At 48.8% G+C, this 22724-nt stretch overlaps 9 protein-coding genes; 5 read left to right on the forward strand and 4 right to left on the reverse strand.

The window, feature by feature from the left end:
- Window positions 1-1138: 1138 nt before the first annotated feature.
- Window positions 1139-5282, forward strand: FFUJ_05424 (uncharacterized protein; the record flags this gene model as incomplete). XM_023578633.1 has 2 exons in its annotated part: window positions 1139-1559; window positions 1606-5282. 2 exons carry the CDS (start codon window positions 1139-1141, stop codon window positions 5280-5282), a joined length of 4098 nt encoding a protein of 1365 aa, XP_023431612.1.
- Window positions 5283-5767: 485 nt separating this feature from the next.
- Window positions 5768-7810, forward strand: FFUJ_05425 (uncharacterized protein; the record flags this gene model as incomplete). Its single annotated transcript, XM_023578634.1, has 1 exon — window positions 5768-7810. One exon carries the CDS (start codon window positions 5768-5770, stop codon window positions 7808-7810), a length of 2043 nt encoding a protein of 680 aa, XP_023431613.1.
- A 172-nt stretch (window positions 7811-7982) lies between these two features.
- FFUJ_05426 (uncharacterized protein) lies at window positions 7983-10600 on the reverse strand (the record flags this gene model as incomplete). XM_023578635.1 has 4 exons in its annotated part: window positions 7983-8824; window positions 8878-9267; window positions 9336-10411; window positions 10464-10600. The coding sequence occupies 4 exons, from the start codon at window positions 10598-10600 to the stop codon at window positions 7983-7985; spliced, it is 2445 nt and encodes an 814-aa protein (XP_023432786.1).
- Window positions 10601-10991: 391 nt separating this feature from the next.
- FFUJ_05427 (uncharacterized protein) lies at window positions 10992-12169 on the forward strand (the record flags this gene model as incomplete). XM_023578636.1 has 3 exons in its annotated part: window positions 10992-11022; window positions 11319-12000; window positions 12055-12169. The coding sequence occupies 3 exons, from the start codon at window positions 10992-10994 to the stop codon at window positions 12167-12169; spliced, it is 828 nt and encodes a 275-aa protein (XP_023431614.1).
- A 777-nt stretch (window positions 12170-12946) lies between these two features.
- Window positions 12947-14353, forward strand: FFUJ_05428 (related to monocarboxylate transporter 2; the record flags this gene model as incomplete). XM_023578637.1 has 2 exons in its annotated part: window positions 12947-13285; window positions 13340-14353. The coding sequence occupies 2 exons, from the start codon at window positions 12947-12949 to the stop codon at window positions 14351-14353; spliced, it is 1353 nt and encodes a 450-aa protein (XP_023431615.1).
- A 469-nt stretch (window positions 14354-14822) lies between these two features.
- On the reverse strand, window positions 14823-16301 carry FFUJ_05429 (uncharacterized protein; the record flags this gene model as incomplete). XM_023578638.1 has 2 exons in its annotated part: window positions 14823-14960; window positions 15009-16301. 2 exons carry the CDS (start codon window positions 16299-16301, stop codon window positions 14823-14825), a joined length of 1431 nt encoding a protein of 476 aa, XP_023431616.1.
- A 510-nt stretch (window positions 16302-16811) lies between these two features.
- FFUJ_05430 (related to metallo-beta-lactamase domain protein) lies at window positions 16812-17793 on the reverse strand (the record flags this gene model as incomplete). XM_023578640.1 has 2 exons in its annotated part: window positions 16812-17435; window positions 17485-17793. The coding sequence occupies 2 exons, from the start codon at window positions 17791-17793 to the stop codon at window positions 16812-16814; spliced, it is 933 nt and encodes a 310-aa protein (XP_023431617.1).
- An 819-nt stretch (window positions 17794-18612) lies between these two features.
- On the forward strand, window positions 18613-20523 carry FFUJ_05431 (uncharacterized protein; the record flags this gene model as incomplete). Its single annotated transcript, XM_023578641.1, has 1 exon — window positions 18613-20523. One exon carries the CDS (start codon window positions 18613-18615, stop codon window positions 20521-20523), a length of 1911 nt encoding a protein of 636 aa, XP_023431618.1.
- Window positions 20524-21367: 844 nt separating this feature from the next.
- FFUJ_05432 (related to aldehyde reductase II) lies at window positions 21368-22493 on the reverse strand (the record flags this gene model as incomplete). XM_023578642.1 has 2 exons in its annotated part: window positions 21368-22168; window positions 22236-22493. The coding sequence occupies 2 exons, from the start codon at window positions 22491-22493 to the stop codon at window positions 21368-21370; spliced, it is 1059 nt and encodes a 352-aa protein (XP_023431619.1).
- Between the last annotated feature and the right edge of the window lie 231 nt (window positions 22494-22724).

Here is a 22724-nt window from a genome sequence, read left to right on the forward strand (position 1 = left end):
ACCAAGCTCTGGAGTCAGGCAAAGAGCCCTCGATTTGCCGATGGTAGTGCAGGTCTCAACCTTGCTTATTGGGACAATTTGCCTCAAGGGTATGCGTCAATGCACCTGGGCTCCAGGTGGTTCATCCGTCATTTCTCCCTATTCCTGCCAGAAATAGCTAATACTTGTATTGGAATACTCAGGGCCAGCAAACGGAAGTAAGCCATTACTTGGATCACGGCTGTGCTCTTCCCCGTATCGGTGAGCGTGATGCCGGTCACAGTGAAGGGCGGCTACATCCCTCTGGCTTCGAAAGATATTTAACTTCGAAAGATCATTTAAGATCCAAGCTGACCCCGGAGGCCAAGGTAAGTAATTAAGAATTCTTGATTGGAAACCATTGTAAGAAAACAATTCACCCCCTAGATCTTTATGACGTTGTTGAATGGGCCGCTGCCCAAAGCTGGTCGAATGGTAAGGTAGCCATTTTAGGAATCGGCTACTACGGTATGGTGGGATACTGGTCGCCATGCAAATGACCGCCATATTTGACATATGTCATGTCGTATGAATCGGCTCGCATTCTCTATCAAGCTCGTCGTCGTGGGGGTGTCGAGTGCCACAATTTTCAATCCAATTGGTACAGCAATATTGATATACCCCAGCAACGAGGAGCGCGAGATGGGTCACGAACAAAAGAGGAGCTTGAGGCTGATCGGGTGGACTACCCCTGCCCCCCGGCAACAAACGAATATCTTGATCAAGGCTTCGTTGGCGTTTGGGAAAAGGTTCAGCTGCAAAAACAGGTGTCTTGGACATTTAGGTTTAGCACGCCAGAGCCCATAGCTGCAACAACCTTGTCGACAATAACAAGCCTCGTTGTTTGATTGGCAAGAGGCCGACTCATCCAAGAGAAACGTGTTCTCCAATAAGGCCCTGGTCCTCAGCCCGATTATGCAGGTTTGGACAGATTAGATGCGGGGGTGTGTAAGACTGAAGACACAGCCCCAAATGAGTGATCTTGCGATTGTCGCATAAATCTTTTTCTCTCTTACAACAACAACAAGTACTTCTTCATTGTCCCACGACGCTCAACTTCAAAGTCCATTATTCCGCAACCCTTTATTACTATCATTGTTACTGAGAGTCAGCGCTGATCATGGAGGTCGTTGGTGTCGTAGCCGCTGTTCCGGGCCTTATCCAGATCATCCAGGCAGTGATAACGGCAGTTCGTGGGGTATCAAAAAAAGACGTTGCGCCAAAGGTAGCCCAGAATCTGATTCAAAGTCTCCAAAATGTCGAACAAATCCTCGAGCGCGGAAAGGAACAGGGCTTATGGACCAAACCGCAATTCGAACAGCACAAATCAACCATCAAACAGTGGACGACAGAGCTTGTCTCCCTCAAGCTTGTGCTTCAGCCTTCAAACATCAAGAAAGAGACGCGCAGGTCTCTGAAGAAGTTTTATCTTGTCTTGACTGAACTCGAAAAAACCCTCAATGAGTGGTCGACCCGCCTAAGCCATATCCAAACTGAGCTCGTATTAATCATGACGCATATTCAACAAGAAATCATGAAAGGTGCGTTGTCAAGTAAGAGATTAATGAATAGCTCTAAATACTTTAGATGTATTGCACGAAACCGTCACTTCTCGTTTGCGAGCAGATTTGCATCCCTGTAGCGACAGCTTTATTCCCGACAAATCACCCGGGACCTGCGAATGGATTTGGTCACAAACGACGCTCTCTGATTGGGTCAAAAGCTCTCCAACCATGCCGGATTCCTATCTCAAGCGCACTCTTTGTATCCATGGCATGAAGGGCTGCGGGAAATCTGTGCTCATCAAGTCTATTGCCCAAAAACTTGGAGATCAAGGCCAGATCGCTCTCCATTTTTCGTTCTGGTCTGGTGATGAAAACCAACGAAAGCTCCAAGACCTCTTGAGAACCCTGGTATGGCAGACTTTGAGGCGCATTAAAGATGCCGACCTTGAGAAAGTATCCAAGCTATTAACTCGAAGTGATGGCATCGATAAGAGGAGCCTTGTTGAGGCATTACGAATTGCTTTATCTGGTATCAGCCAGAAGGTTTATTGCACCATCGACGGTATTGATGAGTCTTCTGAGGACTGGAACTGCAGTACCGATGGGTGTCTCTCAACTGTTCTGGACCTGGTCAAGGATCACACCAACCTTCACGTGCTCCTGGCTGGGCGAGAAGCCTCGTTACGAACGTTTCTCAAAAGAGCTGGGCCAAGACTGGAGATCACAGAACATCTCATACGAGGCGACATCGAGAAGCTAATTGCTGCCGAGATACATGACTCACTCAAAAGCTACTCACAGGCCATAAGGGACGAGGCCCAGAAGAGTTTAGAAGCCAAGACTCAAGTTATGTTCCTCTGGGTAACCCTGGTCTTGAAAGAGCTGAGGCGTTGCTCTAGTGTTGAAGACGTTAGACAAACGCTTCAACAGGTTCCCCACGACCTCGATCGCGAGTATCATCGACTACTTTTGCAACTCATGATTCGGACAAAAGGATCACTAGCAAAGCCTTCGATATCGATGAAGCGTGCGAGATGTGTCTTGTCTTCCATACTAGCCTGCCCTGAGCCTATGACGGGCGAAGACCTATGCTATGCATATGCCACTCAGGCCAACATGAATGGCACAATTGAGGATGATCTCATCACCATTGATGGTATCATGGATGCCTGTGGCGACTTTGTGAGGCTCACAGAAGGTCGTTATCATACCATCCATGCATCCGCAACCGATTTTCTAATTAGACCAAAGAACGAATGGGAATCAGAAGATGCGAATATTTCATATTTCCAGGTCGACCTCGCGGAAGCTCAGGAATCCATGTCCTTGGCCTGCTTCAAGTACATCAAGTCTATAGACCTTGGGTACCCATTAACGGATGGAGGAGCCCCATCATTACCATCAAAATATATCTTCTTCCCCTACGTTGCAAGATATCTCCCGTTCCATTTAGCAGCAGCTCTACAGGAGAGTGAACAAGTAAGAATCGAAACATCCAAATTTGTGAAAACACATCACTTCTGCGCCTTGATCGAATTTCTTCTGGCTACGAGTGAGAACTCCCTGCCCAACGACTTCCTTGGTTCTATGTACTATTGGGGTGAGATATTTGCCAGAATGTGGATGGAACTGGATCAGGCTTTTCATCTCGAATTGGACCGTCGAGAAAGAGACTTCGGTGATCAAGACGAACGCTACCAATCATGGCTGGCTTTGGCCTTTCTCATCCCAGAAAGTGCCCAGAAAGTGCCGGAACAGCAGGCCCGGCCCTTGAAAAGGTTTGCACGCCACAGGAGCGTGTTTGCGGAGATGAAAGGGAATGGAATTTCTTTCTTGCCTCGACATATCGGAAACACGCATGGACCTATCATTCAACGAGTGTCTGGAAGTCTTCAGGCTTTGTCCCAGATTTTTGCGACATTCAGAAGTACAGGCACAGACCTCCTAGCTGCGTCGGCAGAGTCGATGCCGGTTCCAATGCTTCTCCTTGCGGGCAGGGTTGCGAGACAACAAGGCAATCCACTACTCGCAGAGAAGATAGCGATTATCTCGGTCAAGAAGACAAACGGAAAAGGTGGCATCTTTGAACTTTGCAGCTTGCTGCTACTTGTAGCAGTGAGATTCTACTCGAACCAAGATACCAGCGAAGTAACCGTGGAAATGGTGCGAAAATCAGTTCTAATTGCCGATCGCCTCCCTACTCTGCCCCATATACAGATGCTCAAGGTGGAGGCCCTCCAAATCTTGATCCTTATTCTGCTACAGCATGAGAGGAAAGTGGAAGCAGATGAATTCATCCGTATGTATGAAGATCTTATCGGGAGGTATCGCAAGGAGTCCAGCAGCCGTGTGTGGGAGTACGGGCTTTGCCATACCCGAATTGGAACAGCGAGCAGGACAGATGCTCTGGAATACATGGCCCGGAAGCTCCTATATACCGGTAACTACACAGTTTCCGCAGACTTCTCTGCTCAAGCCGTAGGAATTCTGGCAGACTCAGGATCTAAACCGACATCTAAAGACCTGAGTTTGCTAGCCATTAATCGAGACTCTCTCTACAAAGCCGGCAAGCTAGATGAGTGCATCTCCAGCTGCCAACAACTACTGGACCACTCAACAAAGCTCTCATCGGAGCCTATCGTTACAGATGCTCGATGGCAAACCCAAATACTTGTGGCAAGGTGTCTCGCCATGGCAGTTGATACAGCAGAGGCCGATATGTGGTTTCGTAAAGCGACGGACGAAATAGCGCTCCTTGGTCCGGATCAACGACACCAAAAACGTCAAAGTTGGTTCTTATTTATGATGGAAGATGTGGCGCTTATGGGGCAGTACAGGCTTGCCCAGTCCATGGCCCGTGAGCTACTAGAGATCAAAAGAGTCCCACCATCCGACGACGAGGAAGACCTGGGTTTTGGGCCGCTCGAGTCACTCGTTTCTAAGCTCAAGGACATCAATAGCATAGACCCTAGCTATCTGGAATTCCTCCGCTGTCACTCATTACTGATAACAGCACAGGGCGTACGGGACATGGCTGGAAGGGTCGATTGGTTCGGACGGCGATTATGTTCAATATACGACGACCTTGAATCTTTCAGTAAGAGATTACCTCTACTCAAGCTCAAGTACATCGACACATGCCTCCGTCTTGATGATGGATTATTCAACGCCATTGGTGGATACATAATGCTAGGGCGTTTCTTCTTCAACCAAGGAAATACCGAAGCAGCAGATATTGTTTCATCAGACGCGGCGTCACGTATTTTCTCAGACATGTCTTCAGATGACCCGTCATGGACATTCAGATTAGCAAGCCAGGTCTACCTCTTCGCCGGAAAGTTTGCCAAGTGCATTCCTTTGCTCTGCCAGGCCTATGAAGAGTCATTAAATGTCAATGGTGATGCAGTCTTCAGTTTCGAAATGGAGATGGTTTACGCCTTTACGTACATACTCGGGCTGGAAGAATTCGAGGAAGATCTCGAGAAGGTCGACTTGCGATTATCGTTTTTGGAAAAGTCCTGCGAGCATGTAGCGAAAGCCTCTAGGGCTAGGGATGAGATAGACCGGTCCAAGGGCTCGGGGTCACAGGAGGAGCCGAGAGACGGCGACCATGATGCTGAGGAGAGTAGGAAGGAGAGGATGGCAGATCTAAAAGCTCGGCTAGAAGACCTTAATGTAGGCTCTATGTTAACCGAAGCTGTGGCTAGGTTGGGGTCGGTGGCGCCAGGAGCGGAGGTCTTAAGCGAGAATAATTCCTAGTAAACCACGAGATTGATAACTTGAAGATAAACAAGAGGAAAATTAGCTTGTGAAAAGTATTTTTAAATATGCTTTCTTATCCCCTTCACGCCTAAGGACAGATGATTCTAACGGCGGTAATTCCGTCATGGATACGACCCCGAGCCCTGATTGGTGCTGTATCACCCGCTATCGCGAACTCGGTTTAGGTCTCGGGTTCTAGACTCATTACTGCAAGGTACAACCAAAACGGCCCGCTATAAGGATCAATAGTTGTCAATAGTGGCAGCTCGCTAACCCGAATTTCGATGATGAACCCGGAAAACAGTAAATCTCGACCGTGATGCTGTCAATAGTCTGCCGAAGCTGAGTCGAGTAAAGACTTGGCAGAGCAAGGGGTCCATACATATTAAATCAGCATCGGACGATTTCTTTTCTAGAGGTAAGCTCTCGTTCGCTCGTTTTTTGGCCAATTTTGTGGTCGCTTTTACTGAGGTTACTTCATTATGCAGTCCATTCTTGCGCTCGTGGGCTTGGTTCTGGCTAATTTGGCCGCTGCTGGACCTTGCAAACCCAGTGCTCCAACACCTTCCAGCCTTGCACTTACATCGTCCATCCGGACCGACGTTTCCGAAACATCCGAAGTCCCCAGTCTAACCGTTCCTCAATCGACAACTACAACTCAAGAAGTCGATATCATCATCACCAACGCTATTGAGGGAGGAAGTCTCGCCGTCCGCAATGCCAACAACCCTCCCAGCGAACTCACAAACTTCGGTGCGACTGGAAATGCAGAATTTCATGAGGGAGGTTGCTACAAGGCTGACGGTAGTCGCGATGATGGTTGCGCTGCATTGACTGCCTCTGGGAACCCAGCTGGAAAGCGAGATACAGGATCATTTGCTAGTATTTGGCAGACTCTCAACTCACTAAGCACTGGTTCTCAAAGCAGGTATACCGTTCAGTTCTACTATCTCGTTGCTTCTTTTGGTAGCCAGGATTGCACTGTTGCTGCATCTCTAGGCAGCAGGCAGTTCTACTCGCAGTCTCTGTCATCTGTCGGAACCAGCGTGTCTTGGACGCATGTTCTTGAGCAGGTTGATGCTGAATCTGCTTCCGCTACCTTTGCCATCTCGATCACATGTTCTGGGAATGGCATCTCGGTTATTTTGGTCGACTCAATTTTCATCTCCAATCAAGTTACCCCAGCCAACATTGGCAACTTTGTCCTCGACTTCGGCGCGCCCACTACAAACCCAGTCACGACCTCCGAAACATTCACCGAGCGAACCATGGACCCCGAGACCACCTCCGCCAGTTCCTCATCGGAGACATTCACAGAGAGAACCATGCCCGAGACAACCACCACCTCTCCCCCCAACACAGACACTACACGTCCCGCGCAGCCAACCGAGACAGCTTGTAAGCCAACATGCGACATGCGCGACGGCTTCGACAACCACCCCGAGTGGAACTGCAGAGTCTACGGCCTCTACAACGGCTTGACATACCAGCTCCCGAACCAAGACGATGACGAGACACGCCCTTATTATGATGGTGCCGATGACTGTGCCGAGATCTGTAAGACGCTGCCTGGCTGCAAGTCAGCAGGTTATATGTTTGCCCCCAGGAAGTGTTTCTTCTCCAACAATGTTGTTACACGCTCTGAGGTCCGCGATATGTCGGATGATGGTATTGATGTTGATTGGTATGGAATGGACTGTTTCACATGCTCTGCCTGTGAGAATGGCCCCGCAGAGACAACTGTTGCAGAGACTTCTTCTACGCCTGTCAATACTGATACAACAATCGCCCCCGAATCTACAACCCTTGCGACTAGTACCTCTTACAGCCCAGCGACTACGACATCTCCCGCCGATAACTGTATCTACAACCGCGGTCAAGAATGCGAGTTCAACCGCTTCAAAGACCACAGCGACACCCTCTGCATCTGGGCCGCTCTCTTCACCGGCACGACATGGAAAGAGTCCCGCGCAGACTATCCCTACCAAGACGATGTCTACCAATGCGCCGCTATCTGCCAGACTCTCCAGAACTGTGAATCTTCCGCCTACTTTCAGACGGAGAACCGCTGCCTCTTCACCTCCAAGAAAATCCAGCAATCCGATATGGTCTCGCATGAAGATCGGCCTCAGGATCACGCTGTCTGGAGCCACAACTCCTGCTGGACATGCCCGGCCTGCTCTGAGACGGCTGTTCTCCCCGCTACGAGGTACTGCTCGTACGAGCAAGGTGATAGCTGCCGCGCTGTGTCTGGCAAACCAGGTGCGTTGTGCAACTACCAGGGCTTCTGGGAAGCGTACAATCAGTGGGACCTCGCGACGTATCCTGACCAGAGCTCACCTGAGAAGTGCGCGGCTATTTGCATGGCGCTGGATTACTGCGTTGGGTCTGGGTACAAGGATGATAGGTGTATGTTTTCGTTCAGGGAGCTCAAGGTGGCGGACTTTAGGGACTGGCCTGATCATTCAAGGGATGGAACATGGAGCGATAACTCTTGCTTTGAGTGCCCCGGCTGTACCGCGTAAGGGCCGATGAACCAGGACCTTGCATCGTACATACTTCAATAACTATTTAATACTTTCTCCACGACATGCTCGCTTATAGTAGAGTCAGAGTTCCCATATATCTAGCTTACGACGCGATTCCCACTATTCATGTATTGACCTCTTCTGCCGTATGGTAAGCACAACAGCTCTATCATTCAGCATTGAGGTACTCTCTCGAGCTCTTGGTGGGCGTCTCACCACGTCTCAACTGAGCAAAACTGCTGGCGAAAGCACGACAGAACCCGCGCCACGCAATCTGCGACACCAGTGTCTTCTCCAAATCTCGAAGGAAACGGACGCAGTGGTCAGAGCCATCCAGCAATCCAACACCAGTCAAGTGAACGACGTTATCACCCCCGTTCTCTATCCATTCTTCAATAGCGTCTCTGTCTTGCAATTGGTCAAGGCGTGTAATCACCGGGCGTGTTGGAGCCGGTGCCAATGATGCGCGTGTTTCGCTGTAGCAGTATATATAGCCCATCGCCACTGTGAGACTGAGTGCATCATAACACGCGACACGACAAGAGCTCCGCGTTGTTTTGAAGATACAAGTAGCATGCCATAAGCCCTTCCGAGCCTTGACACTGTCGTTCTTGAAGAAGTCTTTGAGATGCATTTTAGACTTCATCATCTGCTCTTTATTCGTCTCCCAGCCTGTAGCAGAGTGCAAAGTTTCAAGAGGAATCATCCTTAGAATTGCAATGACATGTAATATTGTGTCTGTACAGGCTCTATGGTCCGGTTTGTTGTTCAAGGTCAATTGATCGATCGTCGTGTCTAGAAGAGCACTTTCGCTCCTAACGGTGTCAGGTCTTTGAAGCGAAGAGTTCGGTACGTATTGGGTATCGTTCGTTGCTGGGGAGTTTAAATATGATGCAAATGAAGACTGTAGGAGTTGCGAACTGTGCATTTGGCGGTAGTAATTCATGTTGTCGATGTATAGTTCGAGAAGAATGACTTTGGCGGCAAAGGCATCGGGCCTAGGATCATTTCCTAAGAGATCGTCAGTAAACTAATAAACTTACTTCTGGTGACAACTACGATACCTGTAGAGTCTTCTTGTAGTGACTTCCACTCTAAAGCATTTCGTATCCGCCACAGTCTTTCAGGACACGGCAGTTGTCGCGTCGCGTCACGAAGGTTGAATACCAGCGGAGTACCCAGGAACATATGGCTCAAACACTCCAATACACGTACGCAAGTGGCGAGACGTATTTCACTCTCCTCAGAGATCCACACTTGCCATGCTTCTTGACTACGAGGCTCAGTTTGAGTTGACTGTCTGCGTTTGTCAGCCTTGCCAACGAGGTCCCAGCACATCGTCGCTAGGCTACTTCGCTTATGCTGTAGAACAATCTTGTCTCTGTGCGAGCCTGAGAACAGCCAGAGAACATGTAAAAGAAAGACACATTGTACTGTTGTGACGTCGACATTTGCAATGTTATCGTGTACCTGCGGTTTTATGGTTAGCTAGCACATCATAAACAGCAATTAGTGGCTCTACTTGCAGGTAGTTCAACAGCCCGGGCGAGGAGGTCACACAACGCAGTGTTATACTCTTCCGCACCTCGGATCTCGGAGTAATGACTCCCAACTGCTGCTACGGCCAATAATAACATCCACGGGAGGTTCGCTTCTTCCATGCGAGACGGGTGTAGGAAGGGGAACTGAGAGTCAAAGTACTCAAAGTATAGTTCTACAAATGCGTGTATGATATCCTGAGGAATAGCTGCTGCTGTTGTGTCTCTCCTCTGTGTCTTGTAGAAATTATTCAAACCCTCTACGGCCTGTCCAGGTAAGTTATGGATATGCCCAAAGACTTCAGCGCCAGCCATTTGCAGTCCAATGGGTTCCGGCTCTGGAAACGGGTGGCATGGCTTCGTGTAAGTGGAACATATGTTTTCCGGGATTAAATAAACTGGTCCTTCTACAACCTGTTGACTCAAGGCTGCGTGATGTGCTACATCTTCATGAGGATGTGCCATATCCGGTAGCTCAAGTGGCATCCCCAATCCGTCCATGAACCACGGAAAAGAGAAATGAGCCACTGAAGGATTCCAGGGCATCCATTGGTTATCTGCCATGGTCCCAAGGCTGTCAAAATTTCCGGTGAGAGTAAAGATATTGGGCAAGGTTGGTACATTAGAACAGCTGGAAGAAGTGTCTGGGACTGTTGTGTATATGGTGCTTGATGCCATCGTCGGCATTCCACTAGTACCAGAGGGAATAGAAGGAGGATCGTTCCATTCTTCTGAAGTGAGATGGAGTTCACCAGGCATAAAAGCTTCCTCCCGGAAGTCTGCGCCTTGGGCTGTGAGGGGCGATGAGGCAGAAATGTCTTGGCCTTGGGATGATTCTCCCACGATTATAGTATGACTATCATCTTGCCGTGCACTAGATACTCTATCGGGATACACGCACGCCGAATTGCGCTTTTCACATCGCGAACAAGGATGGCTTCCATCGCAGCTCTGCTTCGCCCTTGAACAAGGTACACAAGCTTGGCCACGCCGGCGGCGACGAGTTTTAGACGTGCCAGGTTGACTACCATGCAAGGCTCGATGGCGAGTAAGGGTATCACTTTATTAGGTCAGAAAGCTCACGGCGTTTCTGGGCGCATTTGGTGACTAACCTGCGAGAGAACGACTTGGAGCAGATGTCGCACTGGAACGGCTTGAGGCCCGTGTGTCGGAGGACGTGTCGATCACGGTGCTCACGGCGTTGGAATTTCTCTCCGCAATGGTCACACGACAATGGATTCTGCTGCATAGCGAATTACCCCGTTGCGGTACGGCACGACTGGTATGCTTGCTTAGGGGGAGAGGATGGGTTATCGAGAACCGACGGGACAGGATAACTATCTCGATGATTGTGGGGGGCTAACGGTGTCTGGATGGCGGAGTGTTTTACCCCGCCGGCCCCGCTTGCTCCAGGGTAGTCGTCGTGAAGCGACACGCTGATACTATCAAATGTGTAGGTAGAAGTTATTCCCTCATAAAATGCCATTTCTCGGGCTGATAACTACTACTGGCTAGTAAAATATGCATTAGTTCTCAAGTTACAGTAACGTGAAAGTGGTGAAGCTTTTCAGACAACATCCCTAAGTTGCCCTATTCTCACAACAACGACACTCAACGCAACTTTCGTCTCAAAGCCAACCATGACGACAAGTTCTACCCTTGAATGGTTCGGTGAGTCTACTTTTCTTTCTCTGGAGATTCTTTGTCACTAATTCAAAAGGTGCCACGACATTCCGTCTACGTACACGAGGCGTCACCATCTTCCTTGACACATGGCTAGACAGACCCTCGATTTTGAAAACATATCTACCAGTTGATGACGTCGAAGAAGCTGACTACATCTTCATCTCGCATGCCCATTTTGACCACTCAGTAATAATCGTCAGATTCCAGGCTATAATGTTAACGGATCCGCAGCCTGCCTGGCGCAGATCGCATCGCAATCAAAACTGGCGCTATCGTCATAGCCAACAATGAAGCCATCAATCTCCTAAGAGAGGCCGGCGTTCCTGAACAACAACTCCTTCCTGTTCAAGGCGGCGAGCGGATTCCACTGTTTACTCGTGAGACCTGGAATAAAGCCAATTCTGACCCATCATTGCTCTGTCCTGCTCCCCCTGGAGCACCTCGACGTCCGCTTGATGAACTCGCAGCACTCTCAGTTGATGTCTGGCCTTCATTGCACTGCATAATGCCTGCGGATCACCCTGAAGTTATCGACACGGCGACTGTATACAAGGGCTCCGCGAGTCCGTACAGTTGCACGCTTGATATTACCATCGGCATGAAATATGGTTTGCTCAAGATCGGAGAACTCTTGCCACCCGAGAAACTTACCCCTGGTCACCGCTCTTTTATTGAGTATGTCTCTGATCGAAAGCGGAACGTGTTTTCTCACAGCGATGGCGGGCAGTTGATGTTCAACTTTGTCATTGGTGAGAAAGCATTGCTTTGGAGTGCACACTTAGGCGGCTATGAAGGTATTCTACGAGACTTACAGCCAAAACCAGATATTGCGATACTCGCTATTGCAGGAAGAGCGAATCTCAACGGTAGGCCCTATGATGGCTCGGCGGCTGAGTTTGCGGCCTTGAAGGTTGGCTGGCTTGGGAATCCGTCTCAGGTAATCTGGTGTCTACATGATGAAGCGTACGTAGTCTTGCCCAAGCAAATGTTGAATGGAAGACCGCTAATTAACCGCAGATGCATTCCACCTTGGAGGATCAAGACTGAAGCGGCGACGAAGGCGGTCGAGGCGAATGGTAAGACAAAGGTCTTGGCGATGGACTTTGTTGAGCCTCTTACGTTAAATATTTAGCTCGGTGTTAGTTAGATATCTCATAGAGCTCACCAATATACGAGCTCTACCTCCTGCGAGTATATTCAATGAAGTACAATGGTTTTCATACGAGACTGTTGTTGTTACTACATCCTCTAGGGCATGCCATCACATTTATGCCACATTGATAGTGTAAAAGTAATGATTCATTTATCAATATCGAGACTTTTAGATATGTTTGAACAGATGAATTGGCTTATCTTCCTGTTATTATTTATTGCAGATTATGCGCGTATTCCGACAAGGCCCAGTTCAGCCTGCTATTATAACCTGTAAGCCTCATGGACAAACCTCACCTCGTAAACTACCAGGCTAGTGATAGAATCTCGAAGCAGAGAAGCAGATGCATTCCACTGCAAGTATCAGGATGTGACTTGTTAAGATGCCGAGGCTCCGCTGACACCTCCCCCTCATCCCGATGTGATCTGTAGCGTCCCCCGCGCGGCCCCGTCGGCTACTGATCAGATCTCGACTCTACCCCATTTAGAACCGCGTTAAGCAAACGCATCTCCACCGGTGACTAATTTCTTTCATTTTTCATTACCTGGTTTGTCTGAATGTGCAATGTCCCGCCACGAATATGGCTTGTCATATGCTCTTTCGGCTCGGCACGGATCTAGATTCCGAGATATGCTACCATCTAAAAAGAAATACATCACAGCCTGGCACTACTTTGTATTCAGCCTTTGCTCCGATAAGCTACCTTTTGACTGCGAAACATAGATCAGAGAGAGCTAAGCAAAGCATTGAATCGCCATGGCTCAAACCAAGACTTCACTTTCAAGCGCTACCAGACCAGACATGAATCTCGAGACATCCGAGAAACATCCCCATGTAGAGGGACTACCAGAGGCACTACCAGAGTCTCAAACAGTATCTCCCATCAGCGAGACTGAGTACCCCGAGGGCGGACAGGAAGCATGGCTCGTCGTTATCGGAGGCTGGTTCGGCCTCTTCTGCACCTTCGGCCTCGTAACCTGCGTCGGTGTATTTCTCGAGTATTACCAGACAGGTCCTCTAGCAGACTACAGTCCCAGCTCCATTAGCTGGATCACCAGCTTGCAGGTCTTCTTCCAAGTCGGTGGTTCAGCAGTCGTAAGTCAACCTCATTCACAGTATAGAACATGGAACTGATAGGACAAATCGCAGTGGGGACGTGTCTACGACTCATACGGTCCTAGATACCTTCTTCTCATCGGCGCTCCCGTATATGTCTTCGGTATAATGATGCTCTCTTTATCAACGCAATACTATCAGATCCTTCTCTCCCAGGCACTGCTTAGTTCCATGGGCTCAGGCGCCGTATTCACTGCTTCTCTTACATCGACAACATCATGGTTCAGAAAGAAGCGCGGAACAGTCTTTGGCATCGTCAACTCCGGATCCTCAGCCGGTGGTATAGTGCTACCCATCATGCTATCTCGTCTGTTCAAGATCATCGGCTTTGGGTGGACCTTGAGAGCTGTTGGTTTCATGTTTTTGGCTTTCATGGCGATTTCATGCGTCTTGATCAGGTCACGGACCCCGTCTAAACCGCGTCCTTTCGCGTTGTCAGATTATCAGCGATGCCTCAAGGAGCCAGTCATGGTGTTGACCATGTTTGGTGGCTTTCTCTTCTTTTGGGGAATGTTTCTACCGTTGAACTACATCATCATTCAGGCAAAGGCGAGCGGCGTTTCGTCCGACCTTGTTCCTTATCTTCTCCCGCTCATTAACGGTATCAGTCTGATCGGTCGTTTGACAGCAGGTGCACTGGCAGATGTCATCGGCCAGTTCAACTGCATGCTGATAATCACGACATTCACAGGCATCTTGACGCTGGTGCTCTGGATTCCGGGCAGTCAAAGTACAGCAGCCATCATGGCATATGCTGTTGCTTTTGGCTACGGCTCAGGTGGCTACGTATCCATCTTTCCTGGCTGTGTCGGACAGATCAGCCCAATTGAAGAGATCGGTACACGAATCGGACTCGCATCACTTGTAAATGCATTCGGGGCTTTGACGGGCAGTCCGCTTGGCGGTGCGTTAATCTCAGATAAGAGTGGGAGCGGGAATAGCTTCATGGGCTTGCAGTTGTTCTGTGGCTGTGCCATGATTGCTTCCGTGCTTGCATATGGGACTGCAAGGTATTGCCAGGCAGGTTTCAGAAGGACCAAGGTCTAGGATCTTGCCCAGATTGCTAGCTGTACTCCATAAGACGTGTGTCCTCTATTTGTACAACTCTCTTCAAAAGAAGCACGAGAATTTCCATCATTGTATCAATGCTCCTACTGCCCAAGTCCGATATTACACGTCTAGTGTTACCTTACTATACGTTGTTCAATGGTCTTGTCTGTTCAATTGGATGTTGGCCTTACAAACCAGTGAACTTTCCTTGTCGATGACTCTCATAGACTCGCACTATGACCTATAAAATGACTGTGTATATACAAACTTCAGGATGAGAACAAGAGAACACTAACAGATGGCTGCTACGTAACACGAAATCCTGTACGCAGATAGCGTTTCCTCCAATAAAGTCCTGATTTACATCCAAGCCCATCAGCCAGACGTGGAAACTAGAAGAGGACAGAGAGTAAATTAATACCGTAAGTAGATATAGCACAGTTGTTCATAATATGGTGCGGATATTTCAAGAGAGCTCAGGAGCATCATCCTTCGGTTCCCAACCGAGCATCCTAAGACATCTGACAAAACCACCAACTACAAAGAGCATCACTCGCAGACCAATGATTATTGCTCGCCCTGACAGACTGTCCAGGTCCGGCAACTATTACATCATTAGCTCCAATCATCACGCTGGGAATGGGATTCATACCTGTTGGCTACTGCTCTTCTTAACCCATTTAAAAGCCCTCGGCATCATAACCTTCTCATATACCGCCAGCTGATCACCAATCTGTTCATCAGACACATCTCCATTTGCATTCTTCAGCTTCGCGAGTTCAAGTAATGGACCAAGTGCATCAGCTGTATCGTGGATCGCATTATTCGCGCCCATTCCTCTAGAAGGGAGCATAGGGTGGATAGAATCTCCAATGAGCCAAACCCGCGAATTCGCAATGCTTGGATCCGACATGCTCTCGCTCTTAGACAGAAGTTGTTGTCTCCAATCCATGGGCGTGTCGTTGTTCGCATATCGCCAAGGCGTCGTCATGATAGCGTCGTCCTCGACAGCGTCAACAAGCTTCTGAAAACCAGGATGAAAGCCAGCCTCTGTGAGCTTCGTCTTCATCAAACCCTTTTTGTCTTTGACGTGAGGTAGCTCTGCGGCGTCAGGACCCGTCGTCCATGCCATACCGAGGAAAAGAGAAGCTTCATCCTCGTCGTAGTTCTTGGGTTTGAGGAAATCCGTGTGCTCGGAATAAGAAGCATTCTTGGGAGACGATAGCGCTTCTGGTAGATATACAGCGGCAAACACCATAGCCTTGGAGTTGCCGGTGTAGATCGTGCCCTTTTCCAAAAGCTGTCGCGGCAGTGTCTGTAGTACAGACCACGGTAAATGACATTTGCCCAAGTAGCCACCATGTCCGGGCGTCACCTGGGTGATGATGTTGTTAAGCCCAATCTGCTTGTTGATACGACTTCCACTTCCTTCGGCAGATATGAGGACATCGCAGTCATGATGAGTATCGTCGCTGAAGTGAACCCTGATGCTGCTTTGCCCAGCTATCTTTCCTCGAAGTACTTCATACCTTACGTACTTCTTACCAAAATGGATAGAGCCATTCTCCTGTAGTGGCTTCTGGAGAAAGTTTCGAAGTCTCGTTCGTGCAATTGGAGCGCTCTTCTCATAAACTGGAGCTTTACTCAAGTCGATCAGAACTTTCAAGTCAGAAGGACTAAAGATGCAAGGGGCAGAGGAGACGACGCCTCCAGACTTGCCGAAGCAGGGGAGTAGGTTTGCATATTGTTCTTCGTTCAGGCAGACTTTGAAACCGATAAGTGCGTGAGCCCCAAGTCGGATTTGGTAGCCTCCTCGTTCTGAACCAGCCTCGTCGCGTTCGAAGACAGTTACGTCGATTCGGCCGTCGGATTTGTTGATGAGGCCGTTTGCTAGACATGCGCCGGCAAGGCCGCCACCGATTATGATCACTTTGAGAGGAGCCATTGGGTGAGCGGCTAATGGATTGTGTTATTTGTTTGGTAAGGTGATTCGGAAATGGTCGGGAGTTTGGGTCTTGGTAGTTGTAAAGCGTGTAGCTTATATGGAACTTTGTAGCATCACGACATGAAATAATTTATGGACTTAAGTAAAGCTCAAGTTGGCCAATTGTATTCTGCCTTGAGCCCAGAGCATTTGTTACATCTCGTCAACCGTATGCCGTCGCATGATGCCGTCGGGAGGGCCCCACCGTCACTTGTCTGTCTAGATCCGGTTAGTACCCCACCGGTCCCGCCGGCTGCTCCAAAGCAATTGGAAGGATCTCCATAAATAGAATAAGGGTAGACTACGCCAAGGAAGAGGCACAGCGACAGTCAATGCTATTGTGGTAAAGGAGCTTATCGAAATCATGGATACATGATTCTGCTATTGTAGAGAGTGGCGAATAATGTTTAGACAGGTTTTTCCGCTGAGATATATAAGTATGGCTGATTTATCATATTAGGCCATCGCCAATTAGTTCTTACTAAAGTCCCAGGCTGAGGTATAAGACTTTTGAAGTGAAACTAGATCGGCGTCGTGTTTTTGTCGCTGGCCTCCCTTGCCAAAATGCTGAGCGTTGATCTGGAGCAAAAGCTTCGAGGTCGAACCTTCTTCCATCTCTGCCAACTCTGGAAAAGCTTGATCAAACATAGCGGTGATTTCATCTGGCGTGAAGGTATCCCTCGGTTTCGACTCGATCTCTTTCTGGAAGAAGCGAACGTACGCTCGTGTGTGGTCCGTATCCTTATTTCCACTGAAACCGTCTTGATCACTAAGTGCATGTCCTGGAATAATCCTCTCTGCACCGAGAGAGTCGATGAGTCGCAAAGAGCTGAGCCATGCTTCCGTCATTAACGGGTCGTCAAGGTCAGCGAGCCACATATGCATTCCACTGCCGTATACGACATCGCCGGCAATCAGTGTTTTAATGGAGGGGATCCAGAACATGGTCTGCTCAGGGCTGTCTCCGTTGACAGGTCCAAGAAGATGGACGATATCGTTTCCTGGAAGCAAAAAGAAGGTTGACGGGAAAACCTTCGGGATTCTTGGCGAGTTGGCAATGTTTTCGCCCCCTAATGCCGACTTCCAAAAGGCTGTCTGTTCTTATCTTAGCTAATTCAATTGTTTGGTTTGAGCAATTACACACTTTGTCCTCGACGATTTCATTGATCAAAGCCACTGTCTTCTCAGTAGCATATAGCTCGGCTTCAGGAAAGCTCTCTAAGATGATGTGAGCAGCGAGATAATGATCTGGATGGAAGTGCGTGGCAAATATCGCCACTAATGGCACGCTGGCGTTGGATCGGATCCATGGGACAAGCTCTTTTGCTTGGGGGATGGTCAAGGGTACATCAACGAGTACGGCTGCTTGACTACCCACGATCAAAGAGGATACCATGTCTTGAGCAATGCCATGGTTGATGCGGGTTACGACTCGAAGCTGTGTAGTCGCCATTGTTTGCCGATACGAATTGTATTATTAAATTGTAGGAACTGCAGAGAAGTGAAACCGTGGAAACTACGCAGAAGAAAATGAATCTAGCCCCATCTATCCCACTCGGCGGTCCAGATTGTTTTAGTCAGAAAGTTTGTGAACGGACCAGTTGACTAAAGATTTTGGCTGCTCAACAGTAGGGTTCCAGGGGGGATCATTACAACAGTGCAAGCCGTAACTATATATACTCAAGTGATGAGCTGGCGATAGATCATAATTTTACTTTTGCAAGCCAGATAGCTTCCAAAAATATACAGCAGAAGGCATATACGATCGCTTTTAACGCCTGGTCATACACTTTCTCTTTCCCCTGCAGGCCAGCCCTATATTCAATTTCGACCTCTTGTTAATTGACGACTAAGCCTCCGAGTCTAGTTCACTAGTGTGCTTAACGTTGAGGAGCACAAAGCCATGTTCTTACCCATAGACAGGCTTTAGGTTACTCGCTCTGCAATGCGCCACAGTATTATGTCATACTGAAGCGGGGTCGCGGCGCTTACCACTGACTCGCGGTTCATACCCTGCCCCATACACATACATGTTCTACTTGTTCCTTTGTATTTCCTTAAAGGCTCAACGTTAGTAGTTAAAGACGTTTGAACCCCAATGCTTATGAGCCACAACGGGATTGGACCGTCCGCGAGACGCAAGCGCTGTGTCATCTCGTGCAGGGAATGTCAACGACGTAAACAAAAGGCATCGATTAGCAGTTCGTTTATCAAGGCGTCCCAGACTAACGTTGTGTTGTAGTGCGACCGCCGCCAGCCATGTGCTCATTGTATGAAACGAGGCAAAGCAGTAAGCGTGTACATCTCCCTAGGGACATGCCATTTGCTGAGGAAACAGGACGTCTGCCTCTATGATTTGGATGCCAATCGCACGCCTTCTACGTTCCTCCCTGTCGAGCTCCAAGATCAATCCACCAACGGCGTCTTGCGAGCATGTCCAGGACCAATTCCACCCGCCTTGGGTGTTGTGCCCAGTGAGTTCAAGCCATTGGGCTATGGCGACAGCACAAAAGGAACACCAGGAGTCCTCCGTAGTGTGGGGGAGTCTGCAAGTCTTTTGTATCAACCCCCGCCCAGGGACTGTCCTGCGCCTAGCGAATACGTGAGCATGATTCGAGAACTCCCGTCTCAAAGACACATAGACATTCTCGTGCATGACTTCTTCAGAAATGTAGCATGGCATTACGATATCGTCGACGAAGCTGCTTTTATGAACCAACTTGCTCAATGGCGCCGCCTGACGCATGATCAATTCAAAAGAGGACCTGACGCCTTACCGACCACCCTCCGATCTTTCCCTGCTCTGCTCTTCCAGGTTCTAGCACAGACCCTGCTTTTTCAACCCGCACAGCATATTGAGACCCTGAACGACCTGAAGTATGCTGTTGATATGGAGTTATCTGATCGGGCAGCAGAATACAGTGATGCAGGTCGTCGACTCGCTTCATCTTTCAGAAAGAGCGAGCCCACGCTCACGGGAGTCCAGGCTGAACTCATGCGAGCCTGTTTTGAAAAGTCCACAGGGGCAGTAATCGAGGCATGGCACACGCTCGGAACTGCTATCCGTGACGCCCAAGAACTCGGTTTGCATCTGACAGAACCAGATTCCACGACATACTCGAGATCCGCAAAGTCATCAGATCGCGAAATGGGCCGTAACGTCTGGCTTATCCTTCACTTATGGGATGCTCATATGGGCATAGTACTCGGAAGGCCCATGTCGACAAGAATTAGTCCCAACGATGTGGCCTCGCCAATGTCTTCAAGAGACAGCTCTGGAAACCAAAGGCCACCGCAACCTCGCGACGTCATCTTGTGCGGCTATCACACGGCTTACAAATTCTTACAGGAGATTCACGATCTCGAGAAATTAGAGGACTGGCGTATCCCAGTTGACAAAATCCACGAAACTATTCTTACTAATATTGCGAACCTTCCCGGATGGGCGACAGTCCAGAGGTCTCGCCAGGGGGAACCTCCTTGGCTTTCTGCGGCCTTGGAAACAATGTACACCAACGTGCAATTTGTCGTCTTTGCTTTGCATCGACCGTTCATCTTTGCAGAACCGAACAGCCGCCACAAGGCCTTTGACGCAGCGATGCAAATCTTGGAATCTCAAGGTCGTCTATTCGACCAGACAGAACCGTTGCAGTACAAAGCTTTTAGTTTGGTGTTCGCGACGTTTGACGCGATGGTGCTTGTTGCAGCGGTGCATATTCGCTTTCCGGATGAACTACGGGAACAGTTCACAGCGACCAGGAGGATTCTCGAGTTGGGCATTGAGAGACTCAAGTCTTTGCAGGCGAGGAAAAATGTTCTTGCCAATTCCGCACTCAGTATTGTTGAACGGCTGTATCAAAAAATGCTTGCGACTGTGTATCCGGAGGAAACCTTGGACAACGGCCAGGGAGGTAATGATGATGGAAGCTTTACAATAATGGAGACTGAGACGGTGGGAGCGAATTGGGGCACCATTCTACAACCTGACCTTGGAGATGTATTGGTTCCTCAACCGATGAACGAACTATTACGCAGCGGGTATCTCGCTCAGTCGCTGAGCACAAGTCCTTCATTACCAGCAGCTTATGGGCAAGACCAGTTCGGGATGAGCATTATGGGCAGTTTTGGATATGATTCAATGCCTTATAACATCACAGATGATACATTGCATGGCGCCAAGTAGCCTCACATCACATTTAGAAGCACGAATGTTTGTAGCAGAGTATAGTCCGAATACAAATTGGAATGCACCAGTGTGTTGTTCCCTCTGATTTCATTAAAGGCTCTCAACGGTATCAAAATATCCAGTATATTGCCGTTTTAGCCTTGATTATCCTTTTGGCATTCGATTTCTCGCACTTCTTCTGCGAGACTATTGCTACTATGGGCGGCGGCCATCTCAAGGAACCACAGCGTCATATTTAGTGCTAGAGCGACCTTGTGACATCACTAGGTTCTCAATGGCTCCTCGTTCGCACTAAGAAGTGCAAATGTATACGGACATACAAAGATACCGTCGGCTTTTGGAGATAGTTATGGTGGAGTTGTTAGGGTCATCGCCACTGGTAGACTAGTTGGTTGCTCACTCCGAAATTCGGGATCGGGTACGGACATAATTGTTTACGCCTCACAATCAGGGAGAAGGCTACGTGATGATACGGTTAGTTAGTTTCGCTAGCATTTCGTTTTCCCGAAACCTCAAGGTTAAGCAACCCTAGCTCTAGGTACACAGAGCAGAAGCAGTCAAAGCATGAATTGTCGACTCTGAGATGCGAATCTTAATGCTGCCTGCGATTTCTCCTTTAATCCGGCGTAGATGGCCAGGCGAAAGAGCCAGACCCAGTACAAATTCCACGAAAGCCTTCCACTCAGTTACAGGCGATATCGTGTTGCTGAGTCAATTATAAAGTTACATACAATAGAGACGAGAGTTCAATTATGGTAGACCTTAGAGGTTCGTCTGATCTTAGCTGTCTATGAGTATGTTTGTCATCTAACATGCATGATCCTGAATCGTTTTGACTCTGCTAAATTCCTGCCTTGCGCCTCGCTTCAACTACCTTGACCGCAGAATCAACAATAGACTCCTCAAATGAGCGATACTCGACACCCAGAATGCGAATTGACTTGGAATTATCCAATTCGTAGACATTGGGGCCTGGATAGTTGTCCCCGGGCCGGCCGCGCGGTATCTTTGCCTTCTCATTGTCGGGGATTCGCGAAGATGCCCGCAGTACATCCGCTGTTTGCTGATAGCTATATCGACCGCCAGCGATCAAAAACCTCTCGTTGCCAGCCTCAGGAACCTCAAGAGCGCGGACGTGCGCCGTTGCGAGATCCCGAACATCAACGAAGCCCCAGAAATCCGTATTGGGTACATCTTGGAGTTCTCCGGAGATGAATCGATTTATGTCCCAGGCGGCAATGTTCAACGCTGAGAAGGACAGGAAATGCGCGGGAGGACCAAAGACCATCGGCGGACACAGAACAGTAATGTCGAAATGCGGCTTCCGATCCTGGACAAAGCTCCAAGCAGCTTTTTCAGCTAAAGCCTTAGATGCAACGTATGCGGTACCGGCGTCGGCAGTTTTGGCATAATCGTAGGTAACTTGGTTCCAGTCCGCCTCATTATACGTGTGGCCGGGCCACAATCCCTTTTTGAGGTCGACCATGGCAGCGAAGGAGGATGTAATAACGATTCGCTTAATTTCCGCGCCATACATGGAAGCAGATTCCAGCAGGCCTTTGGTCATCGCGATCGCCGGTACTAGTAGCTCAGTCTCATTGTCATTGACATCGAGTGTGAACGGACTCGCAACATGAAGAACCTTTGATGGAGAACAGTTGTCAGTGACCCGCATTAACGTCAGTGCGTGAAGTGTAGAGTATACATACCGCATCAACAACTTTGACAGCTTGGTCAAAAGCCCCCGCGACCGTCATGCTAGGAACGACAGTTACAGAAAGGAATTCTGAACTGTCACGAAAAGTCTTGAGAACAGCGTCGGCAGATGCTTGAGACCTGACGACTCCTCGTACGTGGTACCCTTTTTGCAGAATGTCTTTCACAACGTGAGTGGCGATAAAGCCATTGGCACTGGTGACAAGGACAATCTTATTAGACCCAGTCATGTCGTGCTGTTCTCGAGGCATTATATTGCAAAAGTATGTCAAGTATGAATGTATCGTTTTCGGTCGAGAGATAAAAAGAATAAAGTCGAGTGACAACATGTAAGCTATCCAACAAGGTCCCTTGCGCCTTTTGAGTGAAATTTCTATCGAGGCGAGAAACCGAGGCAAGACTCATCTTGTCGTCCCACTGAGCCGCATAGAGTGTCGGCACGGCCGCTGTGCGGGCTATTCGGACATGCCAGCAGAACCTAG

This window comes from Fusarium fujikuroi, chromosome FFUJ_chr06, assembly GCF_900079805.1.
Source record: "Fusarium fujikuroi IMI 58289 draft genome, chromosome FFUJ_chr06".
Taxonomy (NCBI): Eukaryota; Fungi; Ascomycota; class Sordariomycetes; order Hypocreales; family Nectriaceae; genus Fusarium; species Fusarium fujikuroi.